This window comes from Perissodus microlepis, chromosome 4 (genome assembly GCF_051167445.1).
Source record: "Perissodus microlepis isolate ML-2025 ecotype Zambia chromosome 4, ASM5116744v1, whole genome shotgun sequence".
Taxonomy (NCBI): Eukaryota; Metazoa; Chordata; class Actinopteri; order Cichliformes; family Cichlidae; genus Perissodus; species Perissodus microlepis.
In genome coordinates this window covers 5,251,470-5,276,761 of record NC_140464.1, presented here as the reverse complement: position 1 = coordinate 5,276,761, position 25,292 = coordinate 5,251,470, and the positions used below count along the sequence as shown (strand labels likewise).

The 25,292-nt window shown below is 39.6% G+C and overlaps 1 protein-coding gene across 1 annotated transcript in view; it reads right to left on the bottom strand.

Annotated features, from left to right (window-relative positions):
* Nucleotides 1-244: 244 nt before the first annotated feature.
* Nucleotides 245-25,292, bottom strand: part of mybpc2a (myosin binding protein Ca) — a 42,051-nt gene continuing 17,003 nt past the window's right edge. Inside the window, exons 10-27 of the mRNA XM_084925211.1 lie at nucleotides 24,431-24,536; nucleotides 22,490-22,659; nucleotides 20,772-20,937; nucleotides 20,149-20,255; nucleotides 20,018-20,047; nucleotides 17,789-17,928; nucleotides 17,387-17,546; nucleotides 16,521-16,625; nucleotides 16,167-16,355; nucleotides 15,893-16,027; nucleotides 13,948-14,115; nucleotides 13,529-13,617; nucleotides 7,376-7,571; nucleotides 6,101-6,240; nucleotides 3,464-3,623; nucleotides 2,057-2,193; nucleotides 943-1,129; nucleotides 245-644 (exon numbers count right to left, since the gene is read on the bottom strand). Coding sequence (XP_084781337.1) covers nucleotides 610-644; nucleotides 943-1,129; nucleotides 2,057-2,193; nucleotides 3,464-3,623; nucleotides 6,101-6,240; nucleotides 7,376-7,571; nucleotides 13,529-13,617; nucleotides 13,948-14,115; nucleotides 15,893-16,027; nucleotides 16,167-16,355; nucleotides 16,521-16,625; nucleotides 17,387-17,546; nucleotides 17,789-17,928; nucleotides 20,018-20,047; nucleotides 20,149-20,255; nucleotides 20,772-20,937; nucleotides 22,490-22,659; nucleotides 24,431-24,536 — 2,420 coding nt within the window. The 3' untranslated portion in view covers nucleotides 245-609. The remainder of the gene's footprint in view (nucleotides 645-942; nucleotides 1,130-2,056; nucleotides 2,194-3,463; nucleotides 3,624-6,100; nucleotides 6,241-7,375; nucleotides 7,572-13,528; nucleotides 13,618-13,947; nucleotides 14,116-15,892; nucleotides 16,028-16,166; nucleotides 16,356-16,520; nucleotides 16,626-17,386; nucleotides 17,547-17,788; nucleotides 17,929-20,017; nucleotides 20,048-20,148; nucleotides 20,256-20,771; nucleotides 20,938-22,489; nucleotides 22,660-24,430; nucleotides 24,537-25,292) is intronic.

Below are 25,292 nucleotides of genomic sequence, written 5' to 3'. Positions count from 1 at the left end.
ATCTGTGTATGAGAACCTCTTTAATCCTGGTTACGCCATGATGTCGGCTATGCCTGACTGAATATTGATCCCTCCATTGAACCATTACAGGCCCCTGCTCACACACCACAGCGAGGAAACAGGGGTGTGCGTACAGCCGGTCAGTCACACTGCGGTGCTTTCAGTGCTGCAGCTGCATCCCAATCATAAATTCATACCAACCTATAAAAACGTCCAGGACACAAAACAGACAACACAGGGAGCCGTAATGGATGAAAGGCTGTTTTATAAGTGTGTTCAGTGACAGGTCCACTTCACAGATAAGAAGGATCCATCTGTGTGTGTGGTCACAGCAGGGCAGCTCTACTACTCTACACTGTGGGTTCTCTCAGTCAGGGAGTGACAAGGTGGCAGCGTGCTGAAAGAATTTATGGCATATTACTGATATGGCATTCATCATAGCAGCGGTGAAAGGCAAGCATATGCGTTTAGGGGGGTGGGGGGTGCACGGGGTGGCTTTAGAGCCTCACAAGTGATCTATTTTAATCATATTTATTCATGACTATCCCGTTATACATAATCCATTACTATTCCTGTTCAACTGTATCCTCTGCTGTTTCGCAGTGCCGCTCATTTCTTCGCCTCCTCCCCTTTCTCTTGTAAAACTGTGGAGAAAAAGAGAAATTTAAATCAGCACGAGGGGCCAGCAGATCATCCTGTTTAAAGTCATCTGTGGCTCTGAAACTTTCTCTGACAAATACAATAAGGTGATTTATATTTAGCACAGGAAAAGGAATTCTGCTTTCGCCTGAACAACAGCTCAGGCAAAAGGGGTTGAGGGGATGGAGATTTGTCATGGTGAGCTTTATTGAAGCCTGCCAGGGAGAGACTTGCCCTGACTTCAGGTCATGCTTTAGCTTTGAAACTACATTGTTGTGGGAAGTGAAAACTACATCGACATACCTCGAACCTCCAGAGTGCACTCCACCTCGTCTTCCCCGAGGTCATTGATGGCCCTGCAGGAGTATCTGCCCCCATCAAACAGGCTTGGCTTGCGGATATTCAGAGTCAACACTCCCTGGTTGTTTTGCATCAGAAACTTGGGGTCTTCACCGATGATCATTCTGTTCTTCATCCAAATGATCTTTGGCTAAGGCACAGTAGGATGTTGGAGGAGCAGGAAAAATTGGCGGTTTGCAGGAAAGGAGAGGAGAAGGGTGTGTGAGTGTGCGCGTGTGTGTGTGTGTGTGTGGGGGGGGGGGGATAACACAGCAAGGGATGTCAGGAGGGTAGGAGAGAGCAGAGGGAGGAGGGTAGGAGGTGAAATTAGGTCAACGTTTCGCCTTGACAAATCTTTGCCGATTTTGTGTGATTAAAAAAAATACATGCCCTAAAAGATCTAGCTGCTCCACCTCTTGTTCTAGCTTCCTACATAAAAATACATTCCTGCAGCAAAGGCATCAAAATCCTTTCTGACTGTTCACACACTCACTGCTTGACACTCAAAACCTGTAAAAAACACAAAGCAGGAAATCTGTGGCAAACCCTTGCACTGCAGCTATCACAGGCCAATCCAGGTAAAGTCCACACACGATGGTGCTGTAGTGTGTAGTATAGTCATTTGCAACAAACAGCTGGGGGTTACCTTTTGTGCATTCAGCACTGCTTTATTGACAACCATGACTTTTTTTTGTCTTAACACAACCACACTAGGACACATTGTGCTCACTTTATTTCACATTTATTTTACTCTTCATGCATAAACTAGGAAGCACACTTCTCTATATTTTATCTTTAGGTTTTCTAGATGTGTTTGAATCTGTGAGCCGCACACAAACTACCATCAAAATTCACATACTGATTGATGTCTAAATACCTAACAGTCTAAATACCTTGTTCCTTGGTTATAGACCAATTTTTAAACCAATTTTTAAAAATTATTTTATATCTTAAAAATATAAAAAGACAAATAATTAAGAGCAGAAGGATAAATACTTTGGGTTGTAAATGAACTCCAATCAAATTCCCAAAAAACGACATCACTGACACACACCTGTAAAAAGTAAAGTTCAGATACCTTGGGGTTGCCACGAACGGCACAGGAGATGGCGGCACTGTATCCTGCAATGACACTTCTGTCCACCAGGGGAGCTGTGAATTTAGGACAGCTGCTCACGTCTATCTCTTTGTAGGGTGAAGGGTTGTAGAGCAAACCTGGACATGGGGTGAAGACGTTGAGACACACACACACTCACACTGCTTGATGTGTAATAATAACAGTGGCTGCTATGAAGCCAACACAGATATAATGAAACATAATCAAAGTCAACATAGATGAAAATAAAGTACATATATCCATAAATAAATCAAAAGGCAGTGTAAAGAGGTAAGCTTCAAGTTTATGATTAAAGATTTCAACACGTCCTCCAGCAGACTGGAGCATAAAAGCTAACGCTGACTCCCCAAAGGTTTTTGTCCTGTGCTTTCCAGCTCTTTCTATGATGAATGTGAGACTGAAATAATACCGAATTTGCTTTCTTGTATCAATAATGGATATTCAGCAAATTTACCCATTGATGGGTTAAGAGGAAATTCAAATAATTCTGAGAATTTTCTGAAGAATATGACGAAAAGACAGATGAAGGCCATGTAGCTGAAAAGGCTTACATAGTGTAGTGGATGAAAGATGTTTTCATTTCGGTGGGGCGTGTCTCAGTTTAAAAGACGCCAAGCTAGTTTGTACCACGCTGTAAAAGTCAATTCTGTCCAGGAAATGTGTAACACATAGACTGAAATGCATAATTATTAACCTTCAGTTGTCACTGTCCACTATTTTGGGAATGTTTTGTCTGTAATATCCATCCTCTCACACAAGCAACTGTTCTCAACTGGCTTTTGAGTTATCGAGGCAGGAAGCTGACTTGTTGTTCTATGCTCAGGTCAGGCGGGCACCGCGATCAACAACCCTCCAAATTTTATAGGCCAGACTGATGCTTGGAACACAAAAGAGACTGGCTGGTGGGCTGCCAAGTCTTCTGGGAGAGTAAGCAAATGCAACAACACAAAAACAGTAGCAGCATTTGGCTGGTGGCAGGTGTTAATTTCCCAGCCTGGTTGCTTTCATAATATGCGGCCAATATTAAATGGTATTTAACACTCTGTCAAAGAATATTTCTGTTAAGCGTAATCAGTGTGAATTAATTTAGCTTTAAACCATGTTCAAGCAATTAATCACAGCCGATAATTAATTATAGGTAGTTCTAATGTCGTTACTGTGTTCTACAGCAAATATAATACAAGGCTGCATTTTATTTAGGTGTAGCTTCTGTTTTTCACTACTGTACCCTTTACAAACCACAATGCTCACTTTATCTTTCAATTGAATACAATGTGGTCTACCGCTCAGCATGCGTTAGATGTTGCTCAGCATCAAAAGCAATACTATCATGTTACAGAGAGCAGAGCTCTGCGGGGATTTCATTACCTGTTTTGGTAATGACAGCGGTGTTCTTGCTGATGCCAGGCTCATCGCTGAGGCCACAGATGTTTTCGCTGAACACTCGAAAGGAATACTCGTTCCCCATGACCAGGTCAGACACAGTGCAGCTGGGCCTGCGGTTGTGCTCATAGACCGTGAACCACTCCTGATGTGTGAGAGAGGAGGAGAGGTTCAAAGAGGCTTATAGCTGAGGTGGAGCTCTATATGCTGAAGAATCTCCAGTGCCCAACATCTATGTTCTTCTAGGCCGCCTTCCTGTCGATTCATTCAACATAACGACCATGGTAGTGTACGACGGCTTTGCAGCTATCGGACAAATCTTCAAGCAGCCTCTGCTAGCAGCATGGTTGTAAAAATAGAGCAATAGTTTAGTTAGCATGAGTAAAACTGGATCTCCCTACTCCAAAAGAAACACTTATGTGAGTCATGAAACATAAAAATGAAATCAGGACTTCAGAGCTGCTTTAATCACTCAGGGATGGTTGATGAGACAATTTTTATTTCCCAACACCAACAATCAGGAGCAATGAGTACAAATACACCAACTCTGATCTTTTTTTTATCCGAAGAAAAAGATAAGACAGAGCAAACATACATCACCTTTTAAGCTGATAGAGCAAACATGTTGGCACACAACCTGTGTACACTTTGAGTACAAATTATATTATATATAAATAATATATATATATATATAAATTTGGCACTATAGTTTATAGCTGATGACTGTATGCTACTGTCTTTTAGATCTGTGTTTGAACTTTAGAAAGATGCAGTCATGGTTGAAAAGAAAGTACACCCATATTAAGTCTTTATTCCTTAGCTAGTATTAACATATATTGTATTTGTTTTAAATGTTATATATTTATGTGGTATGTGTATTTTGACTTTTGTTGCCATGATGCCAGGTCTCTCTTGGAAATGAGATTTTTAATCTCAATGAGATTTATTTACCTGGATAAATAAAGGACTAATAATAACAATCTAATAATAATAATAATAATAATAATAATAATAATCTCTTTATTTATTTAACAATTAAAAAGACAAAATACGGAAAGCAATGTGTGAAAAACTAAACCCCATGATTTAGTAGAAGTGCCTTTAGCAGCAATAACGTCACGTAACTTTTGAGTCTTTTTTTTGTATGACTTTATGTCAGTCCTTCACATTGACAAGAAAGAATTTTAGCCCACCCTTCTTTACAACATTGCTTTAGTTCATTGATGTTTGAGGGCACAGCTCTTTTAAGGTCGTACAAGAGGATTTCATTCAGGTTAAAGTCTGGACTGAGTTTGGGCTGATTTGCTGGTGTGCTTACCTCAGTTTGGGCTAAGCTCTAGCTCACAGAGCAGAAAGCCTCACGTGTGTCTCTAGAACACTTTGACATGTAGAGGAGTTCACGGTAGATACAAAGATTGCAAGGTGCCCAAAACCTGTGGCTGCTAAACAAGCTCAGATCATCACACCTCCACCACCGTGCAGACAGTTGCTAAAGTTTTTGCCAAAGATCTCTGCTTTGGTCTTTCTGCCTAAAGAACATTGTTACAGAGGTCTTGTGATTTTTGCAGGTGTGACTTTGCAAACCTAAATCATGCTGCCATGTTCTTTTTAAAAGAGAAGGGACGCTCATATCTTTTTCTAATCGGACTGTCGTTACTTTAGCATTTAACATGCTAAAGTTGGGTTTTTTGCACATTCTCTGAGCATTGCACATTCTGACTTTGGAGTAAATTTTCTAGGAAGCCAGAGTGGGAATGCCGTGTGGAGATGACATGTTTTTCACTTGTGAAAAATCTTTCTCACTTGGAATAATGGACTTCAAAGCCTCAGAACACCTTCCCAGATTGATGGGCAGCAAATATTGTTTCTTTAACATGATAGCTGATGTCTTTGCATCTTGGCAATGTATCTACACACCTGAACGCTCCAGACTAGCTTTTACAGGAGTGCTCTCACTTATCGACTATCAGTTAATTAAATGCATTTGATTATATGCACTTGTCTTTCGCTTTCCCTTTTATTTCCTGTTTTATATATATATAGATATATATATATAGATATATATAACATTAAATTGATGCTTTTTTTTAACATGAAACTTGGGTTAGGTCAACATAGAAGTTGAAAAGTGAGCTCTGGAAGTGATCCATAGGTGCACAAGGAGGCGACCCTGATGGGCGAAATGGGACAAATTTAAATCAGGTGCAGTTTTTGTTTCTGTAGTTACAGAAAGTTTAAGCTTGCATTTTCTGGGGGGTTTTTTACATTCTGTTTCTTTTCTGATGATCAGACACACATGAGGCAGTGTGTGATCGTTCCAAATTTATTCTGCAGCAGCTAATGTCAGCAAAAGATCCCAAAGCAGGACTGATCTTCATGGAGCGTGCCTGGCTGTTTAACATTTAGCAAACCACAATATAGAAAATGTCAGGCAAAAACAATTAAATCTAATCCCAGTGACATTAAAAACAAAACACAGAAGAATTTGGTTCAACTTGTACTTGGATGCATAATTTAAAAGACACTGTTGCTCCAGAGTTGCATGCCTCCAGCACTATTATTAGCGAATTACCTTGCTTGACAAGCCCTCTCAGTACCACCTGTACACTCTGTCATGCATACCTTGGTCTTCTTGTCAGCTTTCTGAATGGTGTAGCCAATAATCTCACAGTTGCCGTCATCTTTAGGCGGCTTCCACTCCAGCGCAGCATTGAAGCCCCAGATATCTGTGACATGCACGGCGATGGGAGGACCAGGCTTTTCTGGTGGGATTGTGAGAAGTGGCAGAGTCGAGATACAGGTGGAGGATTTTGTGTGAAACTATGAACAAGACAGGTTCATTAAACTGCACAGCTCAAGGGTGGTGAAAAAATGTTCCACACATGCATAGCTGGCTGAGATAACTCTCTTCTTTGCCTAGACATAGATGTTGGCAAGGCTTTTAGAGGCTGAGAGAGGGAGAAATGTACAAACAGATATGGAGCAGGGAAGTCCCAGTGAGAGAAAGAAATCAACACTTGCAGCCGTAGAGATTTGACAGATTAGACAGATTAGAAAGGTTGACAGATTAGCAAAGCAAAAGACAATAGGATCAAGGGAAGGCGGTGATAGCTGCATACATTACTAGAAAAACTGTTGGCATAGACGTAACAAAGAAGAAGTATGCCTTGATAACAAAGCAGAGAAATGCAGTGTATTTATCACTGATCCTTCTCTGTGGCCTTCACCAAACACAGTGCAGTGAAGAAAACAGTGCAACATAGTAGTGTGTGTCTCATTAATCTTGCTGTGAACACTCTTTTCTTTTGGAGTACAGTACAAACTGTGAGCACTGCTTCTGTTTTTCCCCTTTAATCCCTCCTGTACTGTCTCCTGCTAAACGAGTACAGTGACAGATCAACTGAGGAGGGGGGGATCAGAGCCTCTCATTATTAGCTCAACCTTCTCAGCAGAGGAAGTGACAGAATAGCCCTCAAAATCCAAACCTAATCCAAGTCTATAAGCAAATAATCTCAGCAGAGCCCCACCAAATAATCCACCCAGAACCCTGACCCGCGGAGACGAGCAGTAAGCTGGGGAATGAGCTGGCGGCCACAGAGGCAGGAGCCAGGATTATAAGAGAGAGAGAGAGAGAGGACTGAGCACTTTGATGATTTGCTACTTTGAGTCACAGATCCTTCAGAGTATGAAATAAGGAATTATCATCAAATTTGACAAAAAAAGACTCTTGACATGTCACAGATTCAAGCTCGAACCATCATCCCATTTCAGAAAGGTTATTAATCATGCACTTTGTGAATTACGTGCTATGTTCTAATCTTAATGAGAGAACATGAGGTGCGAGTTTACATTCTTTAGGTGAAGCTTAGAAGGTGTTGCCATGGTGAAGGGACTGACCTACAACCTGGATGTGTATGTCAGCGCTGTCTGACATGTTTTCAATCTGAACAGACAGTGTGTACTTTCCAGAGTGGACCCTCTCGGCAGAGCGAATAAAGAGGATGGTGTCAACTTCACTGGTACGAGTTCCCACTGTGCGGTCCTCCATGGGAACACCATCTTTATACCAGGTCACAACAGGACGAGGCTTTCCCTGTAATTAAAGGAAAGGAAAGGAAATGATTCCAAATATTTCAAGGAATACAGTCTTTCCACCCTTATAGCAAAAGAAGATCATAATTTCCATCATGTCAGACAGTATGTCTCTATTGTCCCATGAGACCATTCTGCCCCGCTAAGCATTTATTTTAAAATACTGAGGCAGCAAAAGAAGCAGGAAGACTTCAGCACAGAACAGAGGAATTATCACTGTCAACAAACCTGATGTTACCCACGTAGCAAAATTGGTATGGCCCAGATCTGGCCCACACAATGTGCTTACACATGGCCCACATACCGCAAAGAATGACGGCCCTTTGGTGGCCCAGATCAGGTTTGCCAGATGTGGCCCACGCATGGCCAGCAATGTGTCCACAACTGGCCCTGTGCTGGCCCAGAACAGTTTCAGCTCTGGCCCCAGATGTCAGCCTAATGTGTACCTTAATCAAGCCATGTAATAACAACGTGCATAGTGCAAAGTAAGATGACAAAACTCTGTTCAGACAGTGAATGGACTGATTCTTATATAGCACTTGTCTACTCTCCCAGATTACTCAAACACACCACACTCACTTTCTCTAAACTGAGTGCTTCCTAACTACATTGATACATGTTCACACTTGACATGCAGACTGGAAGAGCCAGGGATCGAACCACTAACCTTGTGATCAATAGGTGAACTGCTCTACCTCCTGAGCCACAGCCACCCTATAGTAAACATGAGTGTACACTCGCAAACCTGTCAAAACCTGCATTTGAAATGTTGGCTACTATACCAGTGTTGCAACATGGCATTTGGGTCTTCTAACTAAAATAGGAACATAAATAGTGCCATCATTGCCAGACCTGGCCCACATCTGGTTGACATACACCCTGCCATGACACCAGTCAGTCAGAAGTGCCAGCTTGATACCAGATCTGGGCCAGACCTGTTTTCTATGGGCCTGGGCCACATAAACCAAACCACAATCGAGCCAGATATGGCATGCCATCACATAGTGCCATCTATGCCATCTGGCCCATATCTTGATGTCATACGTTTTACCATGCCAGAAGTCAGCCAGCAGTACCGGCTTGATACCAGATCCGGGCCAGACCTGCTTGCTATGTGGGTAGCTAGGGTAGAGGTGGGTTACAAAGCAGCTTGCAGATACAGAGATACACAGCCTGCCCAAAGATAGAGATATGCCACTGAAGTAAATCTGAATAAAGATTTGTTGGCAAAGAATCGCAACAATATCAGATGGACTGCAGAGTGAAGGCAAAAGGGCCAACAAGTGCTCAGCATCTCTGTAATATAAATATTCTGATCCTGATTTGAACCTGCTCTTTGCTCCTGCAGTACATCTGATATCTCATCCCAAACCATCTCGACTGGGTTTAGGTGACCAAGGAGTCCATGCCATCTGGCGCAGCACTCCATCACTCTCCTTCTTGGTCAAATAGCCCTTACACAGCCTGGAGGTGTGTTTGGAGTCATAGTTCTGCTGAAAAATAAATGATGGTCCAACGAAACGCAAACCGGATGGGATGGCATGTCGCTGCAGGATGCTGTGGTAACCACGCTGGTTCAGTGTGGCTTCAATTTTGAATAATTCCCCAACAGTGTCACCAGCAAAGCACCCCCACACCATCACACCTCCTCCCAGCACAGATTTCCACTGGTCTAATGGCAATTCCTTGTGTTTCTTGGTCCAAACAAATCTCTTTGGGTTGTTGCTTTTCCTTAGTAGTGTTTCTTAGCAGCTATTTGACCATAAAGGCCTGATTCACAGTCTCCACTGAACAGTTGACGTAGAGATGTGTCTGCTACTGGAACTCTGTGTAGCATTTATCTGGTCTGTAAACTGAGGTGCTGTTAACTTGCGATTTCTGAGGCTGATGACTCGGATGAATTTATCCTCAGCAGCAGAGGTGACTTTTGGTCTTCCTTTCTTGGGGTTGTCCTCATGTACGCCAGTTTCATTGTAGCTCTTGATGGTTTTTGTGACTGCACTTGGGGACATATTCAAAGTCAAATTTTCCAGACAGACTGACCTTCAGTTCTTAAAGTAATGATGGACTGTCATTTCTCTTTACTTAGCTGATTGGTTCTTGCCATAATATGAATGCTAACACTTGTCAAATAGAGCTGTCAGCTGTGTACCAACCTGACTTATGCACAACACAACTGATGATCCCAACCCCATTAAGAAAACAACAAATTCCACAAATAAACCCTGACAAGGCCCATCTGTGAAGTGAAAACCATTTCAGGTGACTGCATCATGAAGGTCACTGAGAGAAGGCCAAGGGTTTGCAGCGCTGTCAACAAAGCAAAGGGTGGCTACTTTCAGGAATCAAAAATATAAAACATATTTAGAGTTATTTATCAATTTTTTCTTTGGTGCATAATTCCATATATCTTGCTTCATACATTTGATGTTTTCATTTTATACCTACAATGTAAAAAGTAGTAAAAGAAAAAAACATTAAATGAGAAGGTGTCCAAGCTTTTGACTGGCAGCGTATCAGAATAACTAACTCAGTAGCTGAGTCTTCAGCTGATATGCCATTATTTCATCTGACCTCGATCTGGGGGCCCACCTAAACTAATGCTTTGGTTAATCTGTTGAAAATGAAATAACTGACTTGATTACTCACTAATAATGTCCTTACTAGTAAATTGATCTTTGATTAACAATAAATTGATCTTATAGAATATTTAAAAAAAAAAAAAAATTTAAACTTTTGCACATAAAATATTTTATTAAACATGTCACCGATAACTTTAGTTATGGCCTGATATTACATCAGTGTAAAAACAGCCGCGGGAACACACTCAGTCCAGCTCGTGGATGAGATGACAGAACAGTCGGTGCTCTTTTTCCCCAGGAGAACACTATGTAGCCATGTTCTCTGTCTCAGAGCAGGCTTTTCATCTGCTTCTTCAAAAGGAGACCGAGCTATGGCTCACTTTCTTCTTGTCTATTTTTATTTAGAACAATGGTTTACCCTTTACAGCTTATGGTTAGATTCTTTTTTACCACTGCCATAATTTGCAAGTTGCTGTCAAAAGCTGTAACGCTCCCTGTGCCTTTAGAACTCTTGTTCCCCTGTTACTACCAACATTAGCACATCGGATTTAGATTCCAGAAGAGGACGATATGTTTTCAAGTAGCAGCCATGGGGAAATAAGGGCTTGGCTGTTTTTTCTTCAAATGACCACTCAAGGATTCACTTAAAATATCTACAATGTGCAGTGGGATTGAGCTTGGGTAGGCTTTGATACAAATGTTACCCCACTTTTAGATTTTTAGATGCCCCGGTGCATGATATAGCCATTTGTTAAAGATAACTGAAAAAAGCAAGTTTAAAGTTAAGGTAATGTGGTATTTACAGATGGCCCCAAACACCAGAAATGTGAACCAATAACTTTTGGCTGGGGATTGCTTGACTAGCTAATCATGTTTTTCTGCCATCTTTAGGTGAAATTGCATTTTCTAGTGGAAATAAATTTAGAATAGCAACTAGTAAAGATTTGAATGTGTCTTTTTAAATCATTTTCAACAGTTAGTCATTATATTTTCTGTCCAACCTCACGGTTTTGCTCACAGCTCATATTTCAAAGCTCATGACTGATTTTGACTCTTCTGTATTTTTAGATTCTATAAATATTCCATAAGCAGTCGATCTAGTGGAGGTATGTGTGATGTGAAAGCCTGATTTGCAATGGGTGCAAAAATATTTTTAGGTGTCATGTGGATATTCTGCCTTTACTCTCCTTTAATTAAATATTAGACATGGGGTACTGACACTTTGTTCAAAGTTAAAGTGTATAAAATATCACCACTAGGCTTCAGTAGAGTTTTTACCCCTCAAAAATTGTTAGTGTTTGAGGGGTAAAAACAGTAAGCTGTTTACCTCAGCTGTCTATGTGTGTCCGTGTCTATTTATTCTGGAGGCTTTAAAACTCCTCCAGAAGTGAAGCTCACTTCTGTGTGATGACAGCGATACTGGGGGGAGTTGTTGAGGAAATCCTGAACTTTTCTTTTAGTAAGTGCTGCTGTTTTTGCCGCTGTTAGCTGCTGTTAGTGTGTTAGTAAAAATTTCTTTAAAGTGGATCTACAATTGTTGGACTTAGTGGGGACTAAGACTGATTATAAGAGGGAAAGTGTGAATTCTAGAACACTTGCATGATGTTAGCTTATAACCACCTTTTGTTGTTGTTGTTTAGACACGTCATTATCAGCCGTCCGGAAACAGGAGGGTCACATTTAATGACAATAAGTAATTGCAAACATATTTGGAATAAATAAGATGGTTTTGCACAAACCCTGACTTCAGTTTGGGAGATGAGGTTTGAGGTAAAGAGACAAAGCATGATATTTTAACCAGATGCTGATTGTGTTGTCTCGTTCCTTCACGTTTTGCATCTTTGGTGATGAGAACCCCTGTTGTCTTATGTGATAAAACATACTGTAGGTATGATCCTTCATATCTTGAGTCTGGCGTGAATAAAAGTTGCCCTGACAGCAAAAGAACACCTATGAGTTCTCTTCTCCACCGCCTTTGATGTACCACATACGCAGCTGGTCTCAAGCCACACATATAAAACACAATTAAGCAGAACAGCATTGTCCATCTTGGGTGCTATAGTCAAGATGGCAGGGCAACGTGATAGCTTTCACAAAGCAGTGCCTGCTCCTATGTATTTTTAATGGATTATTTAAGTTTATTATATATAAGTTTATTAGATTGCATCAATTTGTTGAAAGGCATAATTATACATCACATTAATGAATGTATATTCGTGAGTACAATATCCTTTTTTTCTATTAAATGAACTCAAAAAATACCTCAAAAAACTTTAAGGCATCTGACCAGAATTTTAGCCTTGAGACATAAGAGCTGTATTTTGGCTGTTATTCCTTTAACATAATCTCATTCTCCTCAACCCTCACTGTCTACTCATATATCCCCCCACTTACTCTGATTCAAAACCAAAAATCAATCATTAAACTTTATGAGAAAACAAGCCGTATTTTCTTTCACTCCATATTTTTTCATGGTCATCTATCCCTCACCTTTGGTGACTCTGAGCACATGCCAAATGTAGGACTCCAATAAGCAGGCAGAAGGTAACAAAAGCAAACCTTTTATTTATATTTATGTATTTGACAAAGAAATCCAAAAGCACAGCAAATTGCACACATAAAACTTAAACGAATCCATAAACTTTAAGGGAAAGAACAAAGAGAGCACAAGGGAAGATAAACAAAGACTGAGGCGAAGGACACGACTACTTCTACACAAGAGGGGAAAGTGGAAACAGGAGGGTAACAAGACACAACTGAACCAAATCTATACAATGAAACAGAAGGTTCTTAGTAAAACTAAATGTAAGACCAAAGAGACGAAAAAATACCAAATGAGTAACAATAATTGCAACAAAGAAAACACAGAGACATGAGTGAAGGTAACAGATGGGAGAAGACGCAGAATGAGACACTGCAGTGTCTGAGGGGACCATAAAAACAAACTAGAACTAGAATCAAAACCTAAATAATAAACAGAAATAAAAACATACAAGAAAATTCATATTTCCAAAAACTCAAAATGCTGGAACCACCCAGAGAACCCACTCCACAGTTTGAGAACCACTGTTCTAATATTTGTATATTTCTTAATATTTACTATGATTGTTTACATCTCATTTCTGTTTTTTGTTTGTTTTTGTATTTTGAAGAGGAAATATGTGCCGTTTGCATGAGGAGTGAGACTGGTGTTCTGTTTACAGTTGTCTACTGCCTGTGACTGCACCTTGTTCATTTACATTTTATGGAGTTAAACAATAAACAAAGTAAACAAACAAACAAACAAAAACCACATAAGAGCACCTTGTATTGTCCACTCTTTTTTCCCGATATTGCAAATGAAGTGTAAATGCTAAAACTCTAAAACCAGACTCACCTGGAAGGGGATGACCAGGTTCACCTTCTCGCCCACCTGTGTGATGAATTTGGTTCTCAGACGCCGAGGCAGGCGTATCTTTGGATTTTCTGGTTGGTGGACACAGAGAAGCAAAAGTAAACTTTGTGAAAGAGTGGGTGGTGTGGGGGCATATAGATATGTAAAATGTAAAACATGTAGAGCTTTTAGGTTTTGCGTATGTTCCTTTGCGTGGTTACAGTAGAAATTAATGACTCTTATTGGTTAAAAATCTCCGATATTTGCAGTAAATTTATAGTAGCTAAATTATTTTTTCCCCTCTGATTGATCCTAAATGGTTGCTGAACATGATGTCTATCCCTGAATACATTAAATATTTCTAGTGCTGTTAAACAAATGTGTTCATTAAATGCTGTGTTTGATTAAAGCTTGTTTCTGACCCACGATCTCTCGGATAGTGACGGCTTGGGAGAGAACGGCAGGAGGACTGTGGCCGGCAATGTTGACTGCGATCACTCTGAATAGCATTTTCTCCCCCACTGGGAGTCCCTTCACCCTGTAATGGATATTTTCCACCGGTTCCTCATTAGCCCGCACCCACTGGTCACCTAAAAGCAATAGTAGGAATAGTGAAGAAACAGATCAGAAAACCAGGATTAGTGTGTAACTTTGAGATTAATGCTGAGAAATTAATCACGTATAAATATTGCTTACCAGTGAACAGGCAGATATACAAATAACACTAAAACACACACACAGGCACATTGGCAAATACGTCTTCATTCAAACTTTTTTCTTATACCTACTAATCTTAAAAACTCACATACAGTTTGTAAATAGCTGAATGATGATTGCTATTACAGTAGGCAGAAAGTTGGACAGTTTTCTATAGCGCACATTAATCCAGCCTCAGGTGGCCTTTTCTCAGGGGGTCACAAGCTAGTGTACTCCTACAGCCTGGATAAATGAGAAGGTTGTGTTAGGAAGGGCATTTGGTGCAAAATCTGTGCCAAATCAAACATGCGGATGTGTGTGCTGTGGCAATGCTTTGGGAAATAAGGGAGCATCCAAAAGTACCTCTCACATTACGCCAGACACATGATTTCTTTTGCCTTTGCTCGTGTTTTTTTGTTTGTTTGTTTTAAGAAGGATTTGTCATATCACTCATTTATTACTTTAACCGAAGGAGTAACCATGACCATTACAGTTCCTATAATAAAATAACTTTTAGGCAGAGAGGTTTAGCAAATGATCAATCGTTCTCTTTGTATGAATAATTTTTGGGTTGCCAGGATTTGAAGAATCTCATTTGCATGACTGATTTCTAATGTGTCTAAATTCCAGTGTTCAGTATAATGCAATACTGTAATCACATTACATTTTTCAGTAATGCAGTACAAACTGAAGAAGCTTCTCAGATGAGAGGTGAAACGTCTTCAAGCAACTTAAAGAAGTCCCAACGCTTTTCTTTCCAAGCTCCTTAGACTTCTTCCTACACTTGTGCTGCGTTCAGCTGATTTTTTTTTCGTGCATGACAAGAGAAAAATGCTGGAGCGGTTTAGAGCTTTTAAGAAGCAGTGATATGGATATTATTATTTTTTTCCATCGGACAAAAGAAACTTCAGGACATAAACAACTATATTAAACTCCAAAACTTTGGCTCTTTGCAAGCATCTACTCAAACAGCATGCTAACATAAAGCTAGCCAAGAGTGACGATAAAGCTCAGCAGACAGGTAACAAAAGCAGCAAGCAGTCAGGCTTGTAGCCTCCATTTCTCTCTGTTTGTGTTTCTACAGCAGAATCCCAGTGCCATGTAGTACATTATGTACACTATCAGTTGACTTGTAAAGGAAATGAATTTCAACGGGGTAATGTTGTGTTAAATCCAACATGTTAAACTTTCCAATTTCAGGAAATAACATTTCTAATGTTTGACTGTGATCATCCCACTATCTTCTGCCTGTCATGCCTCTGGCTATACATAATTCATGTATATACACAAAACACAACAGATGCAAATATCACTGTTAGCATTTATATTGTAATGATTATCTAACCTGCTTAAAATTGTTTAGTGGCCCCTTCCTTTCTGCTGCATAGCCAAGATGGCAACCACTGAGCGTGACAAGTGTTTCACACGTGTAGAGCATTTCATGCAGCCTTGATTGAGAGCCGGAAAACAGTCATACACTCAGAATAGCAGGTGTAAGTATGAATTCCTCTTGCTAGCTAACTCAAAGGTGCATAAATATATATTAACCCACAATTTACTGTTAATATCCCCAATTTGTAAAGTTCTGACATTTATCTAATGTCGTTAGTTAGCTTACAAATCCAAAATAAAACCTTAGTATAAAGTGATATCCATTTTGGTTATTCTTACTTCCTTCTTTGCAGTATTCAATGATGTAGCCATCGATGCCACCTGCTCCGATTTTCTCTGGAGGACGCCACTTGAGTGCACAGGTAGAGTCTGTCACATCATCTACTGTGAGACGAGTGGGCTCACTGGTGGGGGCTGAGAGAGACAAGAGCTAATTAATACGTTAATACGGGGTATAATGGGATGGGAAGGTAGGTTAAGCTGCTTCAAAATGAGCATTGTGTGAAAAGCCTCTGTTAATTAACCATTCTGCTAATGACAAATGGCAACGCACCAATGGGCATGAAGGGCTTTGAGCTTGCACTGGGCTGAGAGATGCCAATGCCGTTGACTGCAAACACTCTCATCTCGTAGAGTACACCTTCAATCATCTTCTTAGCCTCGTATGTGGTGGACTCGTAAACATCAAAGTTGAGCTTCGTCCATCTGGGCGAGCCTATCTTCTTCCTCTCCATCAGGTACCCTCGAGGAAGCAGGATCAACATACGGTGAAGTCGTTAAAAACAGCTCCACGTCAGTTAGAAAAAAATATTGCAATGTAATAAACAAAATGGAATTTAAACTCCTCTTTTCTCTTGGGAGGAAGACATCAGATGTGAACATTAGACGCTGCATGTTTCAGGGGTACCTTTAACGGCAACTCCACCGTCAAAGGCGGGAGGGTCCCATGTGATGATGGCAGAGTCCTCGCCAACTGATGCGCATTTGACGTTCTCAGGAGAGTTTGGCACATCTGGAGAGGCAGGTTACAGTTGGAAATTGAAAGCATGGAGAGATGAAACACAGAGAGAAATGGGAGCGTTTGAGGTTTTTGATGTAGTACAGTACGTAAGACAACATGCAGATGTGATTTGGGGAGTCAACACCAAATGCACTGGTAAAGCCATCATATGTTTCACTGATCACAAATGAAAGACGTTACATTTTTTATTACCTCTATATAGACATTGCCACTTTGTAGAATAAATTACATCAGTGGTGATTACAAATCATGTTAGAGCAAGCTATTCTGTGTGTTTTATGACTCTTAAAAACTATTAATCAAATGTTTCTATGTCCCTTATTTAAGTAATTTCATCCACTGCTCTCTATTCATTGCTTACCCTAAAATCCATCTTGGACTAGAGACTAGATAATTATTATTTATTATATAAATTATGTCTTGGTCATTCTTAACTCTATTAAGAGACAGACAAATTCCCTACAGTATGTATTTTAATGAAAAACAATATCTGAGGTGAAAGTCTAAAAACATACGTTTTTTTTTAATATGTTAATTGTTCTGGGTAGAAGCTGCAAAGACACTGGACCGAAAATTCAGATGACGTGAGTTTTTAAAAGATGGCACCACTAGTGAAACTTATGGATTTCCTTTTTTTTTTTTTTTACCATGACCCAGTCTCAAACTCTGAGGAACTATTGCCCTCAGTCAGACAGAAGTAATAGAAAGGGATCAAGGAAAGAAAAAGGCAAAAGTAAGAAACAGCCACTGACCCACAACTCTAACAAAGAGATCCGCCTTGTCCTCGCCGACAGGGTTAGTCACCGTGATGGAGTATTGGCCCTCGTCCGCTTTCTCCGCCCCCTCTATTACAAAGCTGCACACGTTCTGCTCTGACTCCACGTGGACCCGTCCCTCAGCCTCGGACAACACCTACCACACAGGGCAGCACAGAGTGAGAGACAGAACAAAAGGAGATTGCTGAAGAGGACGGTGTCGCATGACGACAGCCACCACAAAGACAGGTGATTCAACCGTCCCACTCTAGTGTTGTTTCATTCTTCTTTTGTGCTGTTTAGTGACTAACGGCGAGGTACTCCGATTGACGCAGAACATATAAAATATCTGACGCGTTTGTGATGCGAGGTGAAGGATGAGAGCCATTTCTTTCTCACTTGGTCTCCTTTCATCCAGCACACAGTGGGGGCCGGCTCTCCTGTGATCTGAACGTCCAGGCGAAGTTTGTTTCCAGCCACCACCGTAATGTTGTTCTTGCCGCCGGAGCTACCGGTGTCCAGGAAGATCTTGGGAGGATCTTTCATTGTGACCAGATGAAGACAGGAAGAAAAAGACCATTTAGGTTAGAACAATGATGTTGGTTCTTTTTTTGTTTTTTATATTTGAGATTCAAGGTGTCTCAAAGGTGGCACAAAGACTAAATTTACTGGGGTTTTTTTATTCTATATATGGTCTTTTTGGACTCTGGCAAAAAAACAATAGAGGGATTTGGGGGTTTTACATTTGGAAAGCCAAACAAGCAAGTTGGGGCTTTTGTCTACTCGATGGCTTTCCAGAGCTGTGAGCATTTTCAACTTTCACATTCTTCAATTCATTATATATTTTTAAATTGTTTCATAGAAGACCCTTTTGTGTTGCATTTTATGAAAAGATCACACAATTTTCAGAACAAAACAGAGCAAAGAGCAACTTAACAGCAGCTAAAAAGCAGTTTGTTGTGATTTAACTTCACACCTTTCTGCAGGGATGTATAAATGAACTCCAGGGTACGTCTGTAAACTCTAGGGTGTTGTTGCAGGTGGAACAAAGTGCACTACAGACATACCTAAGCATCAGTCTAAGTGTGGTTAAATAAAAAAGGAAGTGCAATTTCACCAGTATTGTTCAGTTTTATGATTAAGAAATGCTGCTGAAGTAAATCTGTCAATAAAACATCTGTCACTATGTCTAAAATTACAGAAAATGCTCCCCCTCATGGACCCATTATAAACAAATATAAGTTGCTATAGTAGAATGCTTCTGTGTTTTAATTGTTTTTGTTTACCTATTACTTTATTATTTTGGCATAGTATGAGTAACAATAGCAGAGTTCCCTTATCAGTAGGAAAAACTGTAAATACAGTTAAGTTCAGTGACAGGTTTTCAGTTCCTCCATCCTCTTATGGCTCAGGGAGGGACATTACAGTATAAGTGCAGCAACCAGAGCTAAGCTCCAAACAAAACCTGGACATGTGGATGCTCACCAGTATCTTCAGCCTTTGTTGCATTTTTCATTTGTCCATTGACTGACAAAATCAAGAATTTGACGTAAGGTTCAGACTCATTCGTCATCATATATGACCTTTGTTCTCCAAAACAAGGAGAGAAAGTTACTTCTTTCTCTTCTTGTTTTGAAATTAGAGCAAAGTGAACACAGCATAGACTCACTGTCCTGTTTTGAGGTACAAATGTGGCCTTGTGCAATGGGACACCACTATTTTGGTATCATGTGAGCTTGCTTGGTATCTCTGGAAACAACATGCAGACACACTGTCATGATTGTTTATCAGCTAATTTATTTTTCTGATGGTTTGTTTAGCAGTCTTACATATTGCACCTTTAAGGATATTTAATGCAAGTATTCCCGTAATTATGTATGAAGTAACTTTATTTTAGGCCAGTTACTGTAGCTCTCATATAATCATAACCTCTGTAGCTAACTGTTGATGAGTTTGTATAACACGAAAAACACAACATGCACACAAACATTAAATTTTTTGATGACTATATGAAGACTAGAGATAGCCCAGATAACTGTCACCCAGTCTATTTGTATTACCAAAGCATATAATAATGTCTGCGCTAAAAAACTGAAATGAAATCCTTGATGTGCTTCTGGGATAGAGGAAAACCTGACATAGACAGAATCTGTCCCACTAACTATAACGTACTGTTAGGCATCAATCAATAAGAGTGTTACACTAACAATAAATGATCAACTATTTGATTTGATTGGGCACAAGGACATTTAACCATTTCTCTGTTCAGAGGGTCACTCAGTGGCATCTTATATGATATTTGCTATATTTTCTCAACAGCTGATTAGCTCAATAATTTAAGAGTTCACTTGTCAATTTTTCTTTTATTTAATTTAATAAACAATTTTTCTTGAATATAATGGGTGTTGACACAACATTTTGATGTCTACTTTCACTTTTAAACCAAATTTCATGTTAGGTATATTTTAGACATCTAATTGACAGAAGATTCACAGCTGAAGGAAACCTAATGGCATCCAGTTTTACACAAAAATTACAATGATGTCAGCACATTCACATATCTCTAACATTTACTGTCATACACGACAGTATAAAGTATGAATTTTGTCTTTTAAAAAAAGCACCTACCTTGTCGTGGAACATATTCAATTTTTATCTCTGTGGGGAAAAATTAAACAGATCAGGAAGATTCAAATTTGCAACTTATAGGTTGAATTTAGAAGAACCGCTTGGTATTTTGATTTTTACGTCGCTCTCACCCAGGAAGTTCAGTTTTGCTGAGAGAGAAAGTGCATAGCCATCAGGGACGAAGGTATAATCTCCAGCGTCTGAAGCCTTCACGTCATTGATCGTCAGCTTGTGGATCCTGGGGACATGTCGCCAGATGTTACCAAGGAGACAGCAGTTGTTATGACCCGCATTTATGCAAAGGACAGTTGCCCTAGCAACATACTTGAAGAGACAATATTGCAGAGTGAGAAAGCTACTAAATGGCTTTCACCTTGTGTGACCGCTGTCACCTTGGCATATCTCCTTCCGTAGGCCGCTCTGATGGAGGGCTTACTGAGAGAAAACCCACACCCTTGGGGTCTGTTTGTTGTTTGTGTGTGACCATGTGCGAGTGTTTGAGGGAGCGTGTGTATGTGTTTAGAGGTTAGAGCTTTACAGATTGCAGCCTATCCCCAAAAAATGGGTCAAACAACTAAGAAAGCCCTCTGGTAATAGTTTTCCAAGCCATGTAGCAAACTGTTTATTGTCATAGCTATATGATTTTGTGAGCCTGGGTGTGTGTGTTTGCTGTTGTCATAATGCGTGCAGCTGTACATGATAGGTAGCCGAGCTGGAAACAACAGTTTTATCACAACAGAACATTAACCCACACCTTCCAATGTGTGAAATTTTGATGCGATCGCTGGCCTCGACTTCGACACCATCCTTGAACCATTTTCCGGTCACGTTTTCATCAGACACCTCACACTTGAATACAGCTTGCTCAGATGCCTTCACTGTCAGATCGGCTATGCTCTGTAGAACCTCCAGCTCCTTATCTGCACCACAAAGATCAATCAAAAGTTTAATTAATAAAAAAAAAAAGCCTAATTAATTAAGTGTATCCATGCAAAATTAGTGCAAATACAATGTTACAGCTTTGTGCTGAAGTATTGCAACTTCCTGGATTTTATTTGTGTGTTCCCATTTCCAATCTTAGTGTTGAGTTACATTAACTACCCATTAGAAACCTAATTATTACCAAGTATTTATAAAGTAACGTTGGATTTGGAGGAATTGCTTCCTCCCCCATTTTTTCTTTAAAAGAAAAAAACTCTCTACTATATACCTATGCTGGCATTGCTACAAACTAAGCAGCGACCTCCACAACCAAATGAAACCATTGCACAAATGTCAAAACTGCAGTTCTGTGAATGAGCACTTGAGGCTAAAACTGAGTCAGTCTCCACAGACACCTATGTTAAGCTGCCTCTTGCACCGCAGGAATAAACATGATCGCAAAAACGTGTCTTTAGCCATTTTCCCCCTTTTATGCATTCGTTTTAGTACGACCAATCCATACATACATTTTGTAAACCATTTCAGAGACACCCCAAACACGCTTTTCTGGTCATCTTTTATCTGAAAGAACCCATCCTACTCGGATTCCCTAACCACCACTATGGAGAGTAGCAGTTCTGAGTTCTGGATGACCTAGAAGATCCCAGAAACAGCACAGAAGAAACAAATTTTCTTATATCCGCAATTTTCTTGCAGCCACAAGTGAACGGTAGGAATGTAGATCAGCTGGTAAATCAACACCTTTGCTTTCACGCTCATCTCTTTCTTCACAGTAGATCTGAGCAGTAGTCACATTACTGGACGGTGACACAGGCAACACTATGGCTATGCCCATCTGGTATGTGCAGTCTCTGAGAGGAAAACTATTATCCAGCGTTCCTTCATTACCTCGTGGGCTTTAGCCATGCTGGTTTTAGCCACTTTGACTGTAGTACTTTGTTTATATCAGGTACCTAATTCACAGTTACTATAACTATACTATCTTTTCTCTGTATTTCTATCCTTCATCTGAGGGGGAAGGACAGAGATTTTCTCACACTATAATCAATTTATGGGACTCGTTTGACTCACAGCGTGTAAGTGCCTGATATCTGAAGCCTGATATCAATTTTGGAGGTGTAAAACCAAATTAGTATGACGAATAGTGTGATACAACTGATACAAGAGATTAATGAAATAAAATTAATGATGACATGAGTAATGACTAATTTGTTGCTTTTCATGCTTGTCAGGATGGAAAACATCAACATGTGCTGAAGTTTGTTTCTAACTGAGGAGTCATACTGGAAATATATGTCTGTAAACTTTAAACAGGACCGCAGATTTCATGGCTTTTGCAATTTAAGAACATTAATATTTTAATTATTAATTTTTATTTTAATTAATAATTATGTAATGTTTAATTTTTAATTGCTCCAATAATATATGATCATGTTGTTATTTGCTTTTCATGCTCCCCGTTTGTTGTCAATAAGCCTGGTTAGCCTGGATAGCAAGTTTTCAAGCACTGGTGGACTGGAGGACAAATACCTTCAACCTCCAGCTCTGCCTTTGACTCCCCACCATTGGTATAGACGTAGTACGTTCCAATATCCTCTTTAGTGGCTTCATTTATGATCAAAATATGCCTCTTCCCATCTTTCTTTAACCTGTACTTTGAACCTGCAGTGTCTCTATTCAACTCCACTCCATCTTTCATCCTGTGAAGAAAACACACACACATATATACATCTCAGATACTTTAGCAGAGGAACGCGAGAAAAGGGACTGATACTTGAGATGTTGGCAGTGTTGTAGATAGTGAGATCCTTCAGGAGTCAAAAGGCTTTGGGACAAAGTTGTGCAGTAGGTGAGGATTTTTTGTGTACAATATCTGTACCAAAAAAAGCTGTGTATAGCACAGAAAAAAAATGCATGCATTCATACTCATATCTTTTAGTTTGGCTCTCTAAAAATCTCTGAGTGGAATAACCACGTCCAAAAAAGTGCAGACAAGAAGGAAGCAAGGAAGACAGTGTCCCAGTTAACAGCCCGTCTAGGCTTCCCCTAATTGCTCAGACAGCTTCGATTGCTGTGTATTATTTCAACAAAAAAACAAAACCCAAAAGACATCTTTGTAGATTTTGCCTAGAAACTGTCTGGCTTTATACAACAATAAAACTTAAAATAAAATAAAATAAAAGCCACAAAGATTCTTTTTTGTGGAGAAGATTATTAGACAATGATATTAGAGGCAATTGCAAAATGTTTAGCTAATAGCAGTGTTTCATATAACAATTTGGTTGAGCTTATTGATAGATGCTTACTAATAATGGTTTTGGTTTTGGGGGGGTTTGTTATTCATTACACCTTTTGTACCAATAAATCTTTATTTTAAAGTTTTTCATCACACCATCTTGGAATAATAAACCATTACAGTACTGAAGTGACAGAACAGATAAATCTCCACCATTGCCTTTGGTAAATAGTGTCTTATTTGCTGATGGCAGTGAGCCAAAGTATAGTCACAGTAGAAAGAAAGTACACCTATTACTTAGTAGGTTGTAAAATTAGATAAATACACATCAGACAGGCTCGTACTGCCAATCTTTTTAAATCTTATCTTAAAACACATTTGTATTTACTGGCTTTTAATACAATAATACAAATAAGTTATTTTACTAGGTATTTTGTATTCTTGCACAGCACTTTGGTCAATGTTCCTGTTGTAATTAAATGCGCTATATAAATAAATAAACTATATAAATGATATAACTATATAAATACAACCTCAGTACAACAGCAAAACATGACATATTACACTTTGTCATCATTTATTTAATCAAACTTAAGCAGACCTGCAGAAACAATACTTGAAAAACTAAGACAGGACAGAAGACAGAAAACCTGATTGAAACGCTGTGCCATCAAAAAACTCAATGAACCTCAATGAACTCAAGTAACATTGAAAAGTGAGCCAAAACTCTGTGATGTGAAAGCCTGATAAAGTTTTACAGAAAACAGCTACTTCAAGTTACTGCTGCAAACATTCGCCCTAAGAGGAATTGAATCACTGGGTACTTTGCTTTTCACACAATGCATTTTGGATTTTGCATTTTAGTTTTTAAGAAATAGATCATAATATGTTGTAATATGCCATGTGCTGTTGGTCATATCACGCTGTATTTACAGTATTTAATTTTAAAATTTTAAAATGTAAAGTCTTAGGAACTGACATCTGTCCTTTTGCCATGACTCTGTTGGAGTGTCCTTATGCAGAAATCTCAGTTACACACTATTAGCCAGTATCTTTTATGTTAGCTTGTAAAAATTAAAAATTTCACTATGTGAGCTGCGTCAGCATTGCTTTATGAGGCCTGAAACGTATTGTCTCATTGGACTGTTTATTCCGTTATACAGAGAGTTTTATTAGCTGAGTAGCACATTGATGAATTTCAAACTCAAAATGAACTGAAGGGTAAATTAGCTCACCATATGACGTTAGCGCCTTCCTCAGACACTTCCACTTCAAACTCCACCCTCTCACCCACCACTGTATGAACATCATCCAGCAGCTTGGTGATGGTGACTGGAGGTTCTGAAAACAAATAGCTTTGAGTCAAACAACAGATGGGAAGTGAGTCATTAAAGAGATACGCTATTTTATGTAAATCACCAACTGGAAACTGGACATATCTAAATCACCGGAGTACACAAATACGAATGGAGAGTAAAATAAGTGTGGCGAATAAACACATCTGCAAGGAAGCAGGACTTGAGGAGACTGACTAATGCTTTTCTACGATATCAACAGCAATAAGAATCTATCATTAAAAGATATTAATTATGTCATAATACAGTATACATGTACCTGTAGGTCAGGTTTTTTAGCATTATTTTCTTCTTTTTGAATGGTCGATACCCTACTTTAGTACCTGTTAGCAGAAAAATAGGATAGCACACAAAACGTGTAAACGCTCCTTCGTATTTGAATAACAGCATAGTATATTCCTGAATTTCTTATCTAAAGCCACCAAACACACCCATCTTGTGGAGGTGGAAGGCACCTCAAGTCTCCTGAGGTGGTGGGAGTCACATTGTGTAACCACATGGTGTGATGCTTGATGCTCTGCTAGCCTCAGCTATTTGTCACAGTCGGCCTCCAGTCCCCCTCCGGACGTTTCAATTCTTTCTCCCCTTAGCTGGTGTGCCCGCAAACTCTCTGAACTACACTCACAACACCACAGAAATATGTAAAAGTCTGACTGCGGGCATCACAAAAGTTTTGTGGAATGAATTTGATGTTGTCCACATAAAAGCTGAGGAATATATTCTCTCTGGAATACACAGACAC